This window comes from Choloepus didactylus, chromosome 1 (assembly GCF_015220235.1).
Source record: "Choloepus didactylus isolate mChoDid1 chromosome 1, mChoDid1.pri, whole genome shotgun sequence".
In the NCBI taxonomy this organism is placed as follows: domain Eukaryota; kingdom Metazoa; phylum Chordata; class Mammalia; order Pilosa; family Megalonychidae; genus Choloepus; species Choloepus didactylus.
The window spans coordinates 51,625,308-51,645,669 of record NC_051307.1 but is presented as its reverse complement, the minus strand read 5'-3'; the positions used below and the strand labels follow the sequence as shown (position 1 = coordinate 51,645,669).

General features: G+C 37.1%; 2 protein-coding genes across 3 annotated transcripts in view; one reads left to right on the top strand and one right to left on the bottom strand.

Moving 5' to 3' along the window:
* ZNF654 (zinc finger protein 654) overlaps positions 1–9,638 on the bottom strand; it is a 96,395-nt gene extending 86,757 nt beyond the window's left edge. Inside the window, exon 1 of one of the 2 annotated variants that reach the window (XM_037833868.1) lies at positions 8,921–9,638. In XM_037833868.1, coding sequence (XP_037689796.1) covers positions 8,921–9,103 — 183 coding nt within the window. In that variant the 5' untranslated portion in view covers positions 9,104–9,638. The remainder of the gene's footprint in view (positions 1–8,920) is intronic. The other variant, XM_037833874.1, reaches the window with a different exon arrangement.
* Positions 9,434–16,302, top strand: CGGBP1 (CGG triplet repeat binding protein 1). The gene is made up of 3 exons (XM_037833907.1): positions 9,434–9,612; positions 10,198–10,376; positions 12,311–16,302. The coding sequence occupies exon 3, from the start codon at positions 12,330–12,332 to the stop codon at positions 12,831–12,833; it is 504 nt and encodes a 167-aa protein (XP_037689835.1). The 5' UTR covers positions 9,434–9,612; positions 10,198–10,376; positions 12,311–12,329; the 3' UTR covers positions 12,834–16,302.
* Positions 16,303–20,362: the final 4,060 nt, after the last annotated feature.

The following is a 20,362-nucleotide window of genomic DNA, read 5'->3' as shown; positions in this document are numbered from 1 at the left end:
ATTTTTTTATGGCTTACTGTTTTAGTTCATGGATGGCTGAAAACTGTATTCAACGATTTGATGTTCTAGTTACTTTCCCATCTTCACTCTTACAATTAATGCTATGATGAGTACTTTACATACAAATTTTATTTCCTCAGAAATGAATACGATAAGGAAAATTACCAAGTTAAAAGGTCCAAACTATTTTTAAGGTTCTTAATATATCTTGCAAAACTGTGGTCCAAAACAGCTGTAGTGATTTTTACTCCACACAACTGAAAATGAGAGATCCATCTTTACCAAACCCCCACAAGCATGAAATACACATAATCTTAATCTCTTGAGTTCTATGATCTGAGAGATCTTTGGCAAGAGTTTTCAAAGCATGGTAAAAAGATAAATAATAAAATCCAAAAATGCATACCTCTTGTGTTCTGATTAACAGAATTTCCAGACATTCAAAGTTAAGTCTAAATAATGAGAAACTGAAAACTTAAATTGTAATCATTTAAGATAAATATCTAAAATATATCCCATACTCTCCTGCCTTCAAAAATTTAAGATAATAAACATAAAATAACTTATACTGGTTTGTGATCATCCTAATTTTTGCACTTTGAGAATAACCACTATAGTGAGCCACTGCTCCTGGGAGGAGTATGACCCATTCAGGAAAGTTGGGGAAAAAAAATAAAAATGTTAAGAATCACTTCTTATGGGAAACTTCTGACAGCTTAAGTTTGATTTTTCTCTTTCTCACATTCGTGAATGTCTCTAGTTTCTGCTGTCTATTTTTTAAACACTGTCATTCTACTACTACTCTTCAGGCAATACTGCTTTGATACGCTATAGCATATGCAATGGGTTGAATTGGGGCCTCCAAAAAAGATATGTTCAAGTCCTAATCCCCAGACCTGTTAACGTGACTTTATTTGGAAAAAGGTTCTCTGAAGACGTGATTAGTTAAAATGAGGCCATACTGATAGTCTCCTTATAAGGGGAGAATTGGACACATTCAGACAGACACAGGGGAGAATGATGAGTGAGGCAAAGATTAATACCCAAGCAAACCACTAATTGCCAGCAAACCACTAGAAGCTAGGAAGAAGAAAGGAAGGATTCTGCACTACAGATTCTGCATTTCTAGCCTACAGAACTGTGAGACAATAAATTTCTGTTGTGGTACATTGTTAACAAGAGGCCTAGGAAACTAAGACAGTATATATCAAATACATATGCAAAGATGATAAAACAGATACCAAATGCATATTCCTAGATACAATATAATATAAATGAGTATTGTAGTGGTAAAGTGCACAGACTCCGGAATCAGACTGGCCAGGTTACAATCCGATGATCACATACTAGGTATGTGACTTAATCAAGTCATTTAATCGCTCTTGGTCTTAGTTTTCTGACCTATAAAATGAAGATAATAATGGCACACACCTACAGGGTAGTGAATAAAATGAGATAAAAGAGGTAAAGGATTTATCACAGTCCCTGACACATGGAAAGCATTCAAAATATAAAATATTATATGCATATACACACAGAGTGCTGCAATAAAATAGGTAAATATCCCAGATATTAAAAACACAACATATGTACATCAAATCATTGGCAACAGTGAGTAATGAATATTTAGAACAATTCACCTTTTGGGTAACCAACAGATAATGGTTAATATCAGTACTCTAACTGTAGGAACAAATATTAATATTATTTATAATAAACTGTAAATATTAATAAACTGTATAAATGGTTTACATATACACATATGTACACATACATATTTTCATGGTACAGAGAGCAATGCTGTGCATCTATCCACAAATTTCTACAGCTATAACCACTTCTCTTCCTTTTCTCTTCTCCTTTCACTTCTCTGTAGTACGTTTTGCCACAAATGCTGTCAGAAAATGAGACTGTTCTCTTGTTTCTCAAAGTTAATTAACTGATCAATTACAGTGTATCACCCAACCCTAATGAATATAACTAGATACTTTCACCATGTGGTTACCTAAGCAGCCAAGCACTATTGAACCAAGGTGCAGACTATGGTTAGCAAACCCAAATGGTTTTCTAGGTCAACTCAGTCTACCTCTCTAAGCAACTACCATTCAGACTTCCATTCACCTTAACCCTGTAACCATCCCCATATGCTTTCAACGGATGAACTTTTCTCCTACCCCAAATCTCCTATATAAAGCAACCCCTCCACTTGTGCTTGGAATCTAGTCTTTCCTTTCTGTCAGGAATCTTACACTACAGATTATTCTCTCCCCTCCCCGCCCTTTATTTTTTTTGTAGTTTTACCTCTTCCTTTCAAATAGATCATAATCATCAGATTTTAAGCATTCTCTATTCTCACCAAATTAAAAAAAAAAAATCTCACCTTCAATTCACAACCCCTCCAGCTACCAGTCATATCTTTCCTGCTTTATATCCAATTTTTGTAGGATACTTACTATCTCTTCTTCTTTACCTCTAACTTACCCTTCAAGCTATTCCAGTCTGACTCCTGCTCCCATCACTGCATCAAACAACTCTGTGTAGAATCATCAAAGATCTCCATATTAATTCAATGGTTGGATCTCAGCAGCTTTGGGTGCTGGTTTTCTATCCTGAAATATTATCTTTCCTTGCCTTCTGTGACACCACAGTTCCCTGGTTTTTTCCTATCTCTTCAGTCCTTCTCATTCTTCACTGTAGGTGCATCCTTTCCCACTGGACCATTTAATAATGGGGTCCCTTAAGCTTCAGTTCTAAATTCTTTTCTCTTCCTACTCCGTAATTCTCTATGTGAGCTAATTCACATACAAAGCCTCAAATACCATCAACACAGCTTTGACAACCAGACCTCTCTTCTGAGCTCTGGATTTTGTAAATCTACCTATCTTTAAGATTTCTCCTTGCATGAGGCAACAGCACCTCAAATCCAACATTTTCAAATTAAACCAAAAATTCTCAGCCAAGCTCAACCTTCCCAAGAATACAAAAGTAGCCAAGCCTCCATTCATGAAAATAGGGACAATGCCTGTTTGCCTACAATTGAATTGCCAGTATCTCAGGTAAATCATAAACTCCAATGCTCACATCAATGACTCTTTTTCTTACTCCCTAGATAGAGAGTCTTAACTACCTTGAAGAGTTAAAAGTACTGAGTGCTTGGTATTTAGTGTTAATATACTGGTCTTTAGGTTCATATGTATCACATAATACACATGTATCTCCTCCTTTATTTATTTTGCTACCAGTAGTTCACCATGGCTCTAACAAGGTGACCCTGAATGAGTCTCATCTTAGAGAGCCAATCCACACTAAATAGAGGATACTACTCAAATGATGAGTCAGCCCTTCAGAGAAATAGGCAGCTGAGAAATCAGTAAAGGGGGTAAGGGGAGGGGGGGAGAGGGAGAGAGAGAGAGAAGGGAAGGAGGGAGGGAGGCATTTGAGCAGGTGAAAATAAGATGGATGAGTAGTAACTGACTTAACAGAAGTGAGGAACAGAAACCCAAGTCATCAGTGGAAGAACTTAAGGAACAAGCTGATTCGTGTTACAGAACTCCAGAAAATATCAGAATCAAAGGCACCAAATACCTCTAAAAGTGGAGCTGAAAGTGGAGTAAAAAACAGAAAGATCAGCTGAAAATTTCCCCCAGATCCACCCCGGAACAGAACAATAGAGACTCACTACTAATTTTCTGGAGAGGTTGAACTACAAGAGACCCAGAAATAAGGTGGTGAGCAGGGTGGGCAGAAGGGAAGGAAATGTAGGAAAAAATTAGTTATATCAAAGTCTACATACTGTACATGCTGACTAGTGAGATGGGAAGTAGAACCCACCTTCTCCCTCAACTAGGCCAACTGATCACATCTACAAATGGAAGGAAAAAAAAACAAAAACAAATTATTTATAAACATGGAGATACATATGAAGAGCTAAAATGTTGCAAAGCACTGCATCTTGGGAATAAGAATGGGGGAGAAAGGGATGGAGCATGACTGCTCCAAAATGACTTTACTATAAGCTATGGCAAAATAAACAAACAAAAAACACCCCAATTGCTCTGCAATACCCATTCTTATTTTCTGCCTTACTTAAAGAATCATAGGCATATGCTTGTTGGGGGAAAAAAATTCCTAACATTCTTTTCATATGGGGATAGCTATCAAAACGAAAGTAGATGTCATTGAGTAGGATTAAGGGCAAGCTTTTTTTGGGCTTACCCCCAGAGACACCCTGTTCCTGTCCCTTGGAACTCAGATGTGATGGCTGGAACTCCAACAACTATCTTGGATCACGAGGCAAACTTGAGCTTGGAAGACAAGGATGGCTGATGAGAAAGAAAGAGCAAATGATGGTAAAATGATGATAAAACCACCATACCATCCCTACCCTGCCTATGTAAAACACTTTACATGACAGAGAAATAAGCTTCTATCTTATTGAAGCCACTTACATCAGGTCTCTGTTACGAACAAAATGTAATTCCTGGTACATTTTGTATGACTTTTAAACTACTACATGTAAAACATTGATAAAAATTAAGAGTAAATTTAAAAATAATTGCAATTAATAGCTAGAAGTGGAAAAAATGTGATCACTATACCCTAAGAATCTACTCATAAAACTGAAAGTATTATGTAAATTCCACACCAAGATGAACTATCTTTTCTTAAAACAAAAACAAATTTTTCTAAAGTAAGAGACATCAACATGTATTTTATAAAACATTGAGGTGAACCCTTTTTTCTGCTTATTGTTTCTTAGGCACCTATTACAGTGTTTGGCATGCAATAATTGTTTTAAAATGATCTGAGGATTATCAAATAATTTTTTGCCATTTATATCAACATCACTAAGGTAAAGCATCCACTAACAATCTCAAAGTAAGAGTAAAGCGGGATCTCTCTCAACCTGGGCACTACTGATTTTGGACCAGATAACTCTTTGTTGTGTGGACTGTACTATGCATTGTAGCGTGGTCTGTAGCATGTTCTGTAGCATCCCCGGCCTTTACCCAGTAGGTATAAGCAGCAACTCCCCATCATGACAATCAAAAATGTTTTCAGATGTTGCCAAGTGTCCCCTGCAGGGAAAAAATATCCTCCAGTTGACAAACCCTGGCAGAGAAAATGTAGTCGTTTTGCAAATCATTTAGTGCTTCACCAAGAGCATGAGACTTTTCTAGTAAATCAGCAGAGTTTTAGAATTGTAACATTCTAAATTTTCTCTGAAGTTTATAATGGGATACAAACTCTAAGCAACCTACAGATTGGATTATCTCTAATTTCCCTCTTAAACCCTGAGAGGATTTCACACAGCAGAAATAGTAATAGCTTCTACTATTTAAGCCCCCTATCTATGGGCTAGGTACAGTACTAAGTACTTTATGCCCATTCTCTTATTTTATACTCATGATATCCTCACGGAATGGCTTTTAATCCCACTGCAATAAGAAATAATTTAAAAGTCTACTTTAATTAGCGTATCAACTATTTCCACAAATACTTATTTATCACTCACTAAATTACTTCTGGCACTGAACTAAGAAGAAAGTAATATAACTTGCCAAGGCTGCAATCAATTCATTATTTAAAACAATTTAAATATATTTAGTGATAAAATAAGTTGAATTATTCTAGCCTTCAGGAATCGCAGAAATGTTCAGTACCTAACAGGTGGAAGGGACAATATTTATCTATTTCCTGAAATATTTTTTCTGAGGCATAATGACAGAGTACTTTTTAAACTTTTTTGTCCATAATTCCCTGAGTATCTCCAGCAACTTTATTTTCCCCTTTCACCAGCTTGCCAAAACAAATCTGCTTTATGATTGAGGATTTATTTGTAATTTCAGTCTGCCTTTCAACAGAAACTGAAGGTTGGGCTCAAACCCACTTGTCCACCTACTAGAACTTAGCTTATTAAGGCCTTAACTTCAACAGTATAATATACATATTAAAATATACCTCAAAGCTTTGCTGCATGAATTGAATGACCCTAAGAGTTAGCAGGCCTTCAATAAAAGTTACTTTCCCCTTCCTTTCATCCTAGAAAAAAATTAAATAGTAATTAGGGGCCAATTCTACTAAGGATATATTGAGAGTTTGCTAACAACAGCCAAGGAAGGATGTGTTAGGGACAACTAGTCCAACATTGTTGACAGTATGCAACTATTTGGACATCAACACTTTCAATGTCCCAAATCCATCATTTCAAAAACCAGGTGAAACCTAATTCCCTTAGCTTGAGATTTTATAATTACTAGTATCGTCTCTCAAATAGAAAAATATATCATCAAATGCATTGAATGTATGCATAAAATATCACATATTATTTATTTATTGTCTTTTCTTTGGAGTAAAAGACACAAGAAACTCTCTTGGAAATAAGTGTTCCTTCCTCTTTCCCTTCACCTACATAAAACTAACTGCCAAGAAATTTTGATTCATAGTTCACTCTTAAAAGGAGGACGATAAATTGGAGCCATTCATCTCAACTCCACAAGACTGTGTGCATAATTCATACATTTAGTTAGCTGTCACCTACCCAAGTGCATTTTATGCACTTTATAGATTACCCACAATTAAGTCACTTTACTAATGAATGCAAGTTACTCCATATTACCCTCAGTAAATAATAGGAAAGCAAATCTTTACAATGAAACTCTCTTTGACTGGAAATTAGGTTATACAATTCACTGCTCCCCTTGTTGGCAAATAAAACTGACAATCAATATAGTAAAATTTTATATAGATCAGTGAATAAAATTCAACTTAATGCAGTTGATCTTTTATTCCATCTAAAAGTTTTACGACAAAAAAGGACTTTACTAAATTCACTTGCAAGGTAGTACCAGGACAGGAAACCCTGAGAATAGATCTACTGGTAAACTAAAATATTATAAAATATGTAATGAGGTTTTAGGCAAAAGTTGGTAACATAAAAGTAAGTAAGTACAACACCAATAATTAGGAATATAAAATACAAGTTTTTAAAGTGCTTCCTGCTTACTTTTATTTCTGTGTATATTTAGAAGTAGTGGAAATTTATAAACTATCAATTTCATTTGTTCTTAAAAACTGATTTTAAGAAACAATAAGAATAGTTAAAAGTTCTCCAAAATGTTCTAGTCCTCAAATAAGTTCTCAAATTCTAGCTCAATTAAAGGTTATCTGATCAATAAATTAACAAAGCTAAATGTTACCAAAAACAATTTGGTCATTAATGATATATAAATCAAAACATAGAAAAAAGTAAAGAGGCTTTCTACAGTCAATATGTTAAAAAGATCAATTGTAACCCAATTCTCAGTTTAAATTTCCTGTAATTACTCAGTCCACTGATAACATGTTTTTTAGAAATGAAACATATAGTTAGAAAACAAATGCACTAAAGACACTGAACCTCTGTATCTCGCAAATACCAACACCAAAAATTAAAATACATTTTCAAAAAAAGTCACTAAATGTACACTAATGCCAATGAAAACTGACACACCCTCCATACCACCTTCAAACCAACATGTCTATGACACTGGGGAAAAAAAAATATCAAGCGACAACTTAAAACATTAAAAACTTACCTGAAACTGCCAATTCCATGCTTTTTCTTCCAATGCTTGGAAGGGTATAAAATCAAATGTCAGTAAAAAATGATGCCCACTTCTTGCTAACTTTAATTCCTATTTGTTACCAGAATGAAATTAAAAGCTAACTGACGCAAGCCCTTTGTATATTCACTCATTTAACTATTACTCCTATTTGACAGAAGAGGAAACCATTAAAGATCAAGGTTAAGTGTTCAAGATCACACAGCTAAGAAGTGGTGGAACCAGGATTTGAACACTATATATCCAAGATAATAAGTATAAAAAGCAGAGGTGGAAGGATGAGGGGTGAAAAAGTGAAAAAGGTGTGTTTAAAATTTTTTCCAAAATTTGCAAAAGAGCGTTGTGCATGAAAATGAAACATTTAAACTATAAATATACATAGATGTGTATGCAGATTACACAAATTTTACCCCTAGACAAGAATTCGCGTACAGTAATATTTTATTATCCGAACACTTTAAACTATAACAAATCCTAGCGGCAGTCGACTAAGTAAAGGAAATAATTCATTGTCACTGTTCGGAGATTGTATTTCACAGGCTAAATAAAATACGTTGTAATTTAAAGGATAAAAGGGAATGGGAATGTAACCGGAGCAACAGTTTAAGAAAAACGACTTTCCTCTAAAAACAGTTAATTAAAAGAAAGTGTGTATGTGTTGGGGGAAGTGGGTAAGAGGAGGAAAGATGACAGTAACACTGCCTTAACACTCCTCCCCACCTTCCCAAAAACTAACTAAACCACTGTGGGTCAGCGCTGAAGCCAACTGGAGCCAAAGTGGCCGAGCGGGATATTGAGGAGGGATGACAGGAGACCCTAGCAGAGGGGGAGGGGTGGCGATGACAGGAGAGGCGGCGGTAGAGCGATGGCATGCCTCCCATTCCCGAAAAAGAGAAGAATACGGGGGGCAAGGGGCGGAGAAAGGGAGGCAGGAAATGTTACCAGGATTCCAAATGAGGTGAGAAGAACAGGGTAAGAAACCCAAGAAAGGCGGGACCCCAGGGCAAGAAAGGAACTGTTTGGGGCAAGGGGGGCTTAGGCTTGTCAGTACCGAGCTTTCCGGCCAGCTGACCCTCCCACCCGCCCCCCAACCCCCGACAAACCCTCACTTTCTCAGCAACTCTAAACCCGCGGGTCACCCCCGCCCCCCCCCCACTCCAAGCCGGATAGGTGGAGGGAGCTTCACCCTCACCCTCACATTAGGGTGCAGGAGCGAGCACCCGGACACGGCCCACCCACGGGACACGAAGTCCAGGAGACACACGGAGGCCCAGAACTGGGGGTGACCAAGACAGGGAGGCCGGCGAGCGCCTCACCTGACAGAAGCGTCGGCAGTAATCCCGACTGCTGATCCCGCCGCTGCCGCCGCCGCCGCTGCCAGCGCCGCCGCCGCCGTCGCCAGCAGCTTTAAGCCCCGCAGGGCTCGCCGGGGACTCCACAATGGCCACGAGCTCTTCTCCGAGGCGTTCGGCCTCCTGGTCGCTCTCTTCCTCCGCCATGAGGCTCTCGCTGCCCAGCGCGTACCAGCCCCTGCGCCGCCGCCGCTGTAGCTGCCTCGGCTAACCTCCTCCTCCTCCTCTAGTTCCCTCCCCCTACCCTCCGCCCCAGCCGGACAGGGGCCTCTAGGTTGAGTTCTACTTCCGGCTCCGCCTACCCACGCCCCCAGTTTTCGTTGGACTACTCTGGCCGCCAGTCATGCTTATGCCCGCCCTTCCACTGCCATTGGTCAAATTAGCCGTCTGTTTCATAGGTCCGCTGTCCGTTGGTCAATATTGCTCGGCGGTTGCTGGGGACCGCCTACTGGGCTCTGCCATAGGCGGTGCAGAAGGACGGGGCGCGGCGGGGGACACGGCGGCCGCCGGGCTCGGTGGAGCAACGGCGACGACGGCGGCGAAGGCGACGGCGACTGGCTCTCTTTCTCCCTCACGCTCTTGCTTTTCTTCTTCCCCCTCCTTTCCTTTTCGACTTGGTCTCATCCGCTTTCCCTAGTGGCCACTCCGATCCTACGGTACGGAGGAGCTGGGTTAGCCGAGGGTGGGCCCGGCCGTTGGTGCAGGCTCTGGCCCAGGGGCCTTCCGTCCTGAAACGGGAGCTGGGGGCGGGGCCATGGCGCGGTTGTCGGCGGGAGGAAGAGGGAGGAGACGGAAGCCTGTCAGCGGCCGCCTCCGCTGGGCTCCTGCAACCTCGTCTCCTGAGACTGCCGCCAACTCTGTTCTCGAGTTCCCGGGCCCAGGGACTCGGCCTTGCCCAGGTAGCGGAGCCTGGGTGGTGCGGAGCTGGCGTGCTGGGTTCGGCGCGGAACCGGGAGGCCAGATGCCTGGGAACGCCCCGGGCCCCGCCCTTCCCTCCCCCTCCCGAACCTTGGGCCCTGCGGAGCGCGAGGAGGTGCCTAGGGGGGCGGACGACCGAGGAAGCGGCAGGAGATGGGGTGGGGTTGGTGAGTTAAGCGTTGGGATCTGGGTTTGTGGTATGGAGTTATCCAAAGAGCAGTTTTTGAGACATCTGCCTGGTAACTGTCGTTGACGTTCTTGTTCATGTTTCCTTCCTCCCCACCCCCATGTTTTCTTTTGTTTTTTCGTGTTTTACAATAAAGGCATGACTTTCCGGCACCACAGGGAGAATAGGGTGCAAGCCCAGAAACTATTTCCCCACCACCACTTGTTGAAAAACTGATTTGGAGGGATCTCCGAGTTTGAACAATCAGAAAGTGCCAGAATTTGAGGCGTCTCTACTTCACTAAGTATCAAGACGAAAAAACTGGAAATTAATCAGGTAAACATTTAAACTTGAAAACTTCTGTTTTGCTTTGTTTTGTTTCGGGATCGAGTAAATGATTCGCTGCTGCTTTTTTGTTGGCTAAATCCTGCTCTTAACTTGTTAACTTCCTCGTTTTTTAAAAAAAAAAGTCTTTATCTTTATTGAGAACACTTTTGATCTTCAGGTCTGTAAACCCCAACATCTACTGGGTGGGTAATTGCCTCTGTAGTAACACAAACAGAACTTTTGAAACTTACAAGACATTGGAACGCGTAGGCCTTTCACGTTAGCTAGTCCCAGTGATTGTGTATTTTAAGCCTGTTTATTGTTTTAAAGCTTGAAATCCAAATATTTAAAGACGTAATACGTCTCATAAAGTAAGGTTTATCTATTACTAGACAGAAGTATTCGATGTTTTTCATAACTAGTTTAGAACCGTTAATTGTTATTGGGACTAATTTGCCATAGGAGTATGAGACATACATTTAATTTATAAAGTACAAACATGTAATGGTAGTTGGTAATTCGCTAATTTCTGGCAGGAATCATAGCTGTCCTATTTGCCCTTGTAAACCTGTGGCCTAATACAGTAATGGCCCATGAGAACAACACATAAAAATTTTTATGTGGAAAAAAAGTAGAATTAAATCTGAGGTATCTATATGAATGTTTAACTGTCATGTTACTCAGCTGTTAATTTTCTAGTATGGGTTATTGGAATACTCCATTGTTTCTGATTACACTTACAAAGCGTGTTTCTTCAGAGTACACTTTAGAATCTTTCTCTAACATATTTATACAGAACAGAATTTATCTTGAATTCCTTCACATTAATTTTAATTTCTTGAATCTAGATTATCTTTAATATTTAAAAGACTTAGTCTAAAAGCATGGCCCCAGAGAACAACTAACACTTATCAATAATGATTTTGACCATTATGTCACTAACTGACATGTGTTTATTATCTCAAGTTTTCAGTGCCCATAACATTACAATTTTGGCACTTGGTCCAGTCATAAAAATTTTGAGAAATCATCAAGATGCTTCTGAGTTAGATATTTGGACAAATGTGAAGATGTTCATGTACTTCTGTGAGCAGGTTTTGATTGAGCATTGTCATATGTTAGGCATTATGTTTAGTTCTTAGTTTTGTTCTTACTGGTTAGTAAGTGAAATGAATATTAACAAATGTAATTATTAGCCTTTAATGGATGAATATTAACAAATGTAATTATTAGCCTTTAATGGAAGAAAGAAGCAAAAAGTGTTAGAGGGAAAGCACTTTGTATGTCTTAAATTTTTTGGAAAAGTTAGGAGAGAGATACATGCCATAAAAAATAACTTACTTTGATTCTATATGATGGCTTTAAAATTTAATGCCTTGTTGCTGCTGTTAATTGCATTGGTCTTTGTTCCTTCTTAGTTTTTATTTTTGTTCTCCTCAAAACAATTTGGAAATTCTGTTCATCTTCATAGAGCATTATGCTCTTTTATTAGCCCACTTGCTTGAACATACTTTGTGCACAATTCCCTACAATTTTGTTCTTAACTTCAGTTATCCCAGAATTGTGAAGGGACAGAGCTTTTCAAATTTGCATATTTAAATTGGATGAGATTAATAAAATTAATAACCCTAATGTTGACATTTGATTAGGTTTTCCCAAAAGATAAAGATATCTGGGATAATTTGAGTTTTTTTTCATGGTTTTAATTTATTTGAATTGCATGTAAATTAAGGAATGGATCTAGTTGTTATTTTAATAACTTGGTCTAGTTTTGCTTTTCCTTAAATATTCCAGGTAGTTGATGACTTAATGGACACACATTGTACTGATTTAAGTTGTTTGAAATCTTTAGTCTTAAATTTTTATACCTGCCTTTCATTGTTAATTACTTCTAGAATGAACTGTCATAGTAATACTTATTTTTGTTTCTTTTGTTTTGAAAGAACTTTATACAAAGTCAGAATGGAACGATTTGTAGTAACAGCACCACCTGCTCGAAACCGTTCTAAAACTGCTTTGTATGTGACTCCTCTGGATCGAGTCAGTGAGTTTGGAGGTGAGCTGCATGAAGATGGAGGAAAACTCTTCTGCACTTCTTGCAATGTGGTTCTGAATCATGTTCGGAAGTCTGCCATTAGTGACCACCTTAAGTCCAAGACTCATACTAAGAGGAAGGCAGAATTCGAAGAGCAGAACGTGAGAAAGAAGCAGAGGCCCCTAACTGCATCTCTTCAGTGCAACAGTACTGCACAAACAGAGAAAGTCAGTGTTATCCAGGACTTTGTGAAAATGTGCCTGGAAGCCAACATCCCACTTGAGAAAGCTGATCACCCAGCAGTCCGTGCTTTCCTGTCTCGCCATGTGAAGAATGGAGGCTCCATACCTAAGTCAGACCAGCTGAGAAGAGCATATCTGCCTGATGGATATGAGAATGAGAATCAACTCCTCAGTTCACAAGATTGTTGACAAGGAGGCTACCACCATTGTGATCAAGATAAATAATGTGGAGTATTAAAGTTATGTGTTGATTGTGTGGTTCATTTTTATATTTATTTCATTAAAATCATGTGATACAGAATAGTTCTGCGGAGTGTATATAGCCGGAAAAAAAAAAAAAACTCTCACTGCTAAACTTACTGTTAATTTTAGTCACCAATGGTATAAAGCAAAACGTAGGTTTAGAGTGTGCTGGGATACCTGAAACTTGATGGTTATCTTTAAAATTGGTGGTTTTTATCCTGAAATGTTTGTGCATGGAAGAACTGCCCTGCTTTTTTACCTGTTACCGTTTATGACTATTCTTTGTGAGAGTACTTAATTATTTGGATTGAAGGAAATTGAAGCTGCTGCTAGACAATACCACTCAACAATAACTTAGAGGAAATTTTTCTGATTAGAGGATCCCCTTTAAAAAGCAAGGGGTGGGGGGAAATTGTTCTTACATTTTCAGATTCCTAACGGAAATGACTGTTTATTGTAAACTATGCTGTTTGTATATGATGTAGTTATCTTAACTATCCTTCAGTTCCTCACTGTCTCTTTCCCCCTTTTTAAAGGCTTGTTGTATTTAGTAGCAGCTTCAAGTGACCAAAAGACTAAAATCTTTCTTTTAATGTCAGTGCCAAAAACCATGGGGAATTTTGCAGTGACAAGATTTTAGTCTTAATATAAACAAATTTTTGAACCATAGCTTTTATTTCAGACATCTTGGATTTGCAAACTTTTTTATATCTTGATGTTAAAAGAATCCAAGATTTGCATTTTAATTTAAATGGGTGAACATTTAATGTTTGCGTTTCCTATTTTTACAGAGAATTAGTAATTGCTTTTTGGCTGACAGAGCAGAAAATACGGAAATTGTTTTCAATACATTAATTTTTCCATATGATTTTATAAGAAGTTATTTGGGTAACTAGACTAGAAACAAGTTTACTTAATTTTACTTTTATCTGCTTTGCTTCTGGTGGTATAAGGTTTTTTAAACATGGATGGTAAACTGTCTAGAAATCCTGGCAAGATTTTTGTAGTGGAAATCTGGCAGTATCCTGCATAACTTGGGAGAGGTGGGGCAGGGAAGGGCAGAGAGGAGAGTAATTATCAGTTCTGTTAAGGATCAACCATGTTCAGGCATCGATCTCTCTGAACTTCACTATCCTGTAAGATTATCAAAGTAGCTTAGGCCAGTTAAGTCCTCTCCATAAGAGACCCAAATTATATTTTTTAAAAAGTAAACAGCTAAAAACATGGAACAGAGCATTTAAAAATCTTAAATTCTTTGAAAATACCCAAATTTAAAAATATTTATAAAGTATATTTCTATACAAAGCACTGACAAATGATGCCCTTTGTGACTTGTAGTTATATTTGAGGTCATATTACCATAAATCATTTTAAAAAGCCAAAGTGAATAGGAAAAAGGCTTGATTTTATATTTTTCAGAAACAACATTCAATGTGTAGGTTTCCTTACTGACTTAAGTTCTTAGTTCAGGTTGTCAAACTGGCTCTTTTAGATTCTATGGGGTTTCTTTTTCCTTTAAAAAAAAAAATTGCACTTGTCAAAATTTGGACTTCTAGTTTTTTTCTCATTCTAAGTTATGTTAAGGTAGCACAATAAATGCCTAGAATATTGTTATCATTGATAAAGCATATATGTGAGGAGACCAGCAACAAAACATAACCGAAATGTACTTTGCTTTTACTTTCTCTAAATAACCTGCAGGCGACCATATTTAATTAGAATTGTCAGGTATTCTGAGGAGCTAGGAAAATAGTTGAGTTTTATAGCATTATTTTTAGAATACAAAATAAGATCAGATGTACAATCATTCTAATTTTTTAAAATTACATGTGATTCAGACCACCCCATACTGATTGGGTATTAATTTACACTAACAGCAAACAGGTAGTGACAGAACAGCTTTGAGTAGTCTGTAAGTAATAAGCTGACGGTGTTGCCATAGAAAAACATCATCAATAGTTCATCTTTGAGTTTCTGGTAGTTATTACTGATTTGATGATCATTTAGGTCCCTGTCTTAATGTATTTCTCCTAGTATTACCACATACGCTGTATCTAGGGACATAGTCCACCCTCTTAGGATTATATCACGTCCTTAGAAGTCTTACTGTTGTGGGGGGTTAATATTAATGTTTCTTTACTGATTATGAAACTTTCGTTCCCTAAGACTGGTTAACTTTGCCTCATAGTTTAAAAATGTATACAGCAGAATGATTGTTTTAGCCTTTTCAGATTAGTGCAGATTTGTGAAACCATGGTAGGCATATGTTAGATAACAAATGGAAATGTCTAAGGCATATGTTGCTTTGGAGGTGTAGTGAACATTGTGTACAGAAGCTTTCAACCTTAACTATGTAGTGTTAGTGTGATGCTATACTATTGGAAAAAATAGCATTTTTTTTCTATTTTGTAAGTTGTATGCATAAATATAAGATTTGTAATGTTTCCTTTATACCTTCAACACATACCTGTTAATAGCGTTTTCTCAAAGTATGATAGTATGTCTTCCAGAACTTCACTATATGCTTATGGTTCCTAGGTTGTTGAAATGTTGAATTTCTTGATTTCTTTTTGATTCTATGGGGCACAAAACAAGCTGAAAGGACATTGTAATCATTTCTTAATAGGGTGAGATTTTAGAAAGATTGTGTATAAGAGCCTATATTGTTATTTTACCCATTATCATCTTTGAGTAAGACTTTAAAAAAAAAAAAAATGCTACTTACAGGTGATGCATTTGGTCCTGCTGAATTTTCAGGGACCAAAAAATTTTAATGAAAATTCCTGCATCTTAACGATTGTAACAGTTAAGCTTGGGATTGTTCTGAAGTATTAATTGCTTAAAAACAATTCTTGTAACAGTGGCAAGATCTCCACCCTGAAAGTTCCATGTTGAAAATTTTACCTGAGAGAATTTGTACATTAATGTTAGTGGAAAACACCTACAAACAAAATAAAATTTAAGGTGACCCAAAACAAAAGCCACAAACATATTTGTCATTTGGTGCTTAGTCTTTGTAAGGGCTCTTCATGGTTTGACTTGCCCCACCTGCCATTAAATGAGGACAGATCACCTTAAAACATGTTAATCTAATTAGTTCTACAATTTCATTTTAAAATCTTATTAGCCTAAATTACTTTAGCTTCTGGTCAGCACTGATTAAAATGTGACTAGTGAAGTGGCTCTCCTAAGCCTTGGTTTTTCTCATCCCATACTATCAGGGTTTCTAAGGTAAATACAATTGATATCTAAGTGATATTCTACTTCTATCCAGAATACTGTACTAATTAGTAATTTACTATGTTCATTTTGTATTCCCGTGCTTATTTTCTTTGCTCACGCATGTATCCTTAGTATAAATATGTTGCTTTTAAAGTTTTGTCTGTGACTTTTAGAAATAAATTTTTAAAAAACACTAGTTTCAGAAGTTTTTGAAAGCACTTTGATTGCTTTATGAGTTAAACATTTTTTTCAACTCCAAGAGATCAACAGAATTTTACTAATTTGAGTTTTATTTTTCTATTAGTTATCTCTCCCTTTTGTGGGATGTAAAAACTTACATTCTGTGAAACCAGATACATCCTATGCCCTTTTTTCCAAAAATTCTTATACAGGTAACTTAAATAAGCCATGCCAGTAGTTTTAATTTGAAACATCTAATATTTCAGTCTTCTACTTTTTGAAGCATTAATTATGAAAGACAAGGGCCTAATATGCATCTCAAGTTGTATTGAATTTTTCAAATATTTGCTTTCTTCTTATTTGGCACTTGGGACAGCAAATAAATTGTAAAATGTTTGCCTTTTAAAAGTTTTACATAGTTTTGAGGCAACCTATTTCTCCTAGTTCCATTTGGCAAAAATAAATAACAAAATAGTTAATACTTTATATTTTTCCTGGAATCAAAGTGGTAGAAAGGACCATAAGACATCAGTCAAAATTTCTGCTTCCATTTTAAGATCTCATCAGAGATATGTCTTCACTTCTAAGAATCTCTAAAAATAAATACTATGCCCTTTCTTGATTAACTGTAAATTTATTGAATGTTTATGCCTCTGGATCTTATAACTAACAGTTCTTTTTATTTCCTATGTGTAAATTGGTTTTATGTATCTGAAATAAAGTATATCATGATGTAAAGATGCTCCCAGGATCATACTAGCTAACCTAGCTCTGAAAGCTAAAACCATAGGGCATAACTTCCATCCAATTACCCCTCCAATGTTACTTGATTAAAATTGTTTTATATGTACAGTATTTAGAGTAATTGCTTCTTAGCTCTTTTAAAATTATTTACAATAAAATTCTCTGCCACAGCCATTAGGCAATTAACATTAAATCCATCAGGTATATATTAATGTATCTATTACATTTATGTTTGTGTTTCTTACCAAGCATTGACAATGAAGCTAATGTTACAAATGTCTGATCAACTTGTTTTCTTAAGGCTCTGTAGATTGTCAGTCATCATGCTATCTTTAGAAAAGAAATAGCATTCATAGATAAGTGTTTATATTTCTCAAATTTTGGCAGCCTTTTATTTGCTTCTGTATTCTTTTATAAGTTCATTGTTATTTTTGTAAAAATAATACATGCACCTAGTTTAGAAAGATCGATACTAAATGAATTACAGTCAGTAATTCCTGCCTCACCCTTCTCTATTCTTCAATCCTCCTCCTCCACCCAGACTCACCCTCTTTAAACTCTTAGCTGTTTCTTCTGATACTTACTTTCATGTTTCTGAAAAATGTCTATACTGCCATTTTTATTTATCAATTTTAGACATGATGCTTAAAATTAAGGTTTTGTTCTTTTCCACTAACATCATCCCACACTTCCCTCACCATGAAATATTTATGTAGTTAAAAATCAATAGAAAGGGTTTTCATTTGTATGATCATGTAAATGATTTTTCACCACTGAACAAAATAGTGTACTACCATTATTTCCTTTCTCATACAATGTTTCAAATTTTTATTAAAGTTAATCATTTTATCTATTTTTTTTCATGTTTTGTTTTCTATTTTTTTCCAAATGATTTTATTCCAGGATAAAAAATATGGCAAATACCTAAAAATCTTTCTAAATGTTTACATATGTCAAATAAAAAATTCTGTTTATTTTCCTGGAGACCCCCCCGTCCCAGCCCTCTCCTGCTCTAATCTGAGCTGCTTGTTCTCTAGGTTCAATATAGTGGTCATCCTGGAATTTCTCTTTGTTTTGCTGCACTTCTGGCTGGATACTCCCTTGCCTGTATCCCATATCCTATGTCTTAGGATTGCCTTAAGCACATCCTCCAAAAAATTCCTAAGAATGAATGCATGGAAGGTACATATTTTTTGAGCTTTTGCAGGGCCAAAATTTTGAATTCGTTATATCCTCACAATTAATTGAAAATTTGTTTGGATATGGAATTCCAGGTTGAAAAGAATTTTATTTCATAATTTTTAAGGCACAGCACCACTGTCTTTCAGTTTCTAGTGTTCTTTTAAGCCAAGTGCTTTTCTCAGTCTTTTTCCCTAACATGGTACAGTTTTATTTTTTTGATAACTCTATTTTATTCTGTTTTTTTGTTTGTTTTTTTAGTTCTAAGGGTTCTTTCTTGGTTTATGAGTATTTCCTTTTCATAGCATCCTGTTTTAGGTTTGTGTTTGTGATTTTCCTCTCATCTCTCTGTGACTATAATGATTTTTTTAGAAACTTTCTTCTGCTCCCTACTGTTAAGAGCTGAACTGAGCTGAGCTGAGCTGAGAACAATGAACTGCGTTGCCAGGGGTCAGAAGTAGCCATTGAAGACAAGAAGTCAAATGAAAGTTACAGTCAAGTCTTTAATCATTTACTGTGATGGTATAAGCAAGAAGCTAACCTGGAGAGAATGCTGTCTCCTCTTGTTCCATGTTATTCCATGGAACAGTGTCCAGCACTATTGCATGGATCCGCAGAGATGTGGGAATGTCTCATCCCGAGGGAGTCCCAAATGAAAGACTTCTGCACTTTTATCAACATGGAATCTAGGATGGAGAGGTAGGAGTGGATGTGAAAAAGCACTGAATAATGAGTCAGAATGGAGATAAGTGTCGTTGATCCTCCCTTTTCTCCCCCCCGAATCTGAGGGTCTCAGCAGAGATGCCTGAGCAGGACCTCAGTTTTGAGCCCTTTATAGGGAGATGCTAAATAAACTTGGCTGTGCACCAAGTCTAACATCAGGAAGGGTACTTTCCCCCATTAGGCCTGTCAGGTAAAGACTTCGTAATTGCCTATGGTTGGACCTGAACAATCAATCACACGTAGGATTTTGGCCAGGAGCTGTACTCCTCATCTGCATTGTCTATTTCCTCCAGGCCTCTCTATTCCCAATAGCTTGTTCCAGTCTGTCTCTTTCATAGTGGAAACATAACTTAAATATATAATGATCCTTCATATTTAACCAACTAAATAGCTGGTTGAAATACCTATCTACCTGGGTGGGGCTTGGCAACAGGTAGAGTAATAAGAAGCAAAACCCAGTCTTTGAAGAACCCCCAAAATCAGTATTTGGAAATATTTTATCTAAGGGTTTTCAGTTTCTTCAATCTCACTGGGAGAGGAGTGACAACAATGTGTGTAATATGCCAAATTACTGACATTCTGAGACCAGGAAGAGTAAGGGAACTTATGGCCCAGGGTATAATAAGGCATTTAATCCCCATGTTGTTAGCCCCTTGACTCACCTTAGCTTTCTGTTCACTGACATTCCTGAATCTGGAGGTTTCCTGATTCAAATTATTCAGAAAATAACCTTCTGCTCTCTGGTTTGCCAGGGGTTGTGGATGTGTGGTTGGGGAACTAGTTTCCTGCCTGTGTTATCTAGAGCAGTAGGCCAGGAGAACCCCACATCTCTTTTTGCAGCCTTCAAGTGGTGAGCCTCTAAGGGGTTTTATAGGGTGAACTGACTTACTCCTGGTCTTTCTCCATTTCAGCTATCAGTTATTCCCTGTATTTTGAAATTTGGGGGAATTTCTCATACACTCTTGTGTTTATTCTCATTTCATTTGTCTTCGTATTTGTCTTTGTATTATATACATATGTATATGTGTATATATACATGTATGTATATATGTGTGTGTATATATGGGTGTATGTATGTATACATATGTATTTTTTTTGTAATGATGTGTATTTTAATGAAATTTTGTGAGAAAGGATATAAATACATGGAGTTAATTCATCATTTTAAATCAGAATACCTTCATTCTGGTCTCAATATACTGTGTTAGATTTCAACATCAAAGCCAGAAACTGGATATATATAGCAGGCCAAACACATGTATCTGCTTCCCTTATGCTCCAAATCTCTTAAAATCGAGAGTAAATTCATAATAGCATTATAAAATGAGTAAAGTTCCATGAACAGGTAAGACATTTTGGGGAATTTTAGGATAATTGGAAGTAGAATGTATTAGATTGATTGAGAAGTGAGAAGCAAAGAAAAGCCA

Bases quoted from the DNA above. Each gene is read 5' to 3' on its own strand.
- CGGBP1 (XM_037833907.1), top strand. From the start codon at position 12,330: ATGGAACGATTTGTAGTAACAGCACCACCTGCTCGAAACCGTTCTAAA.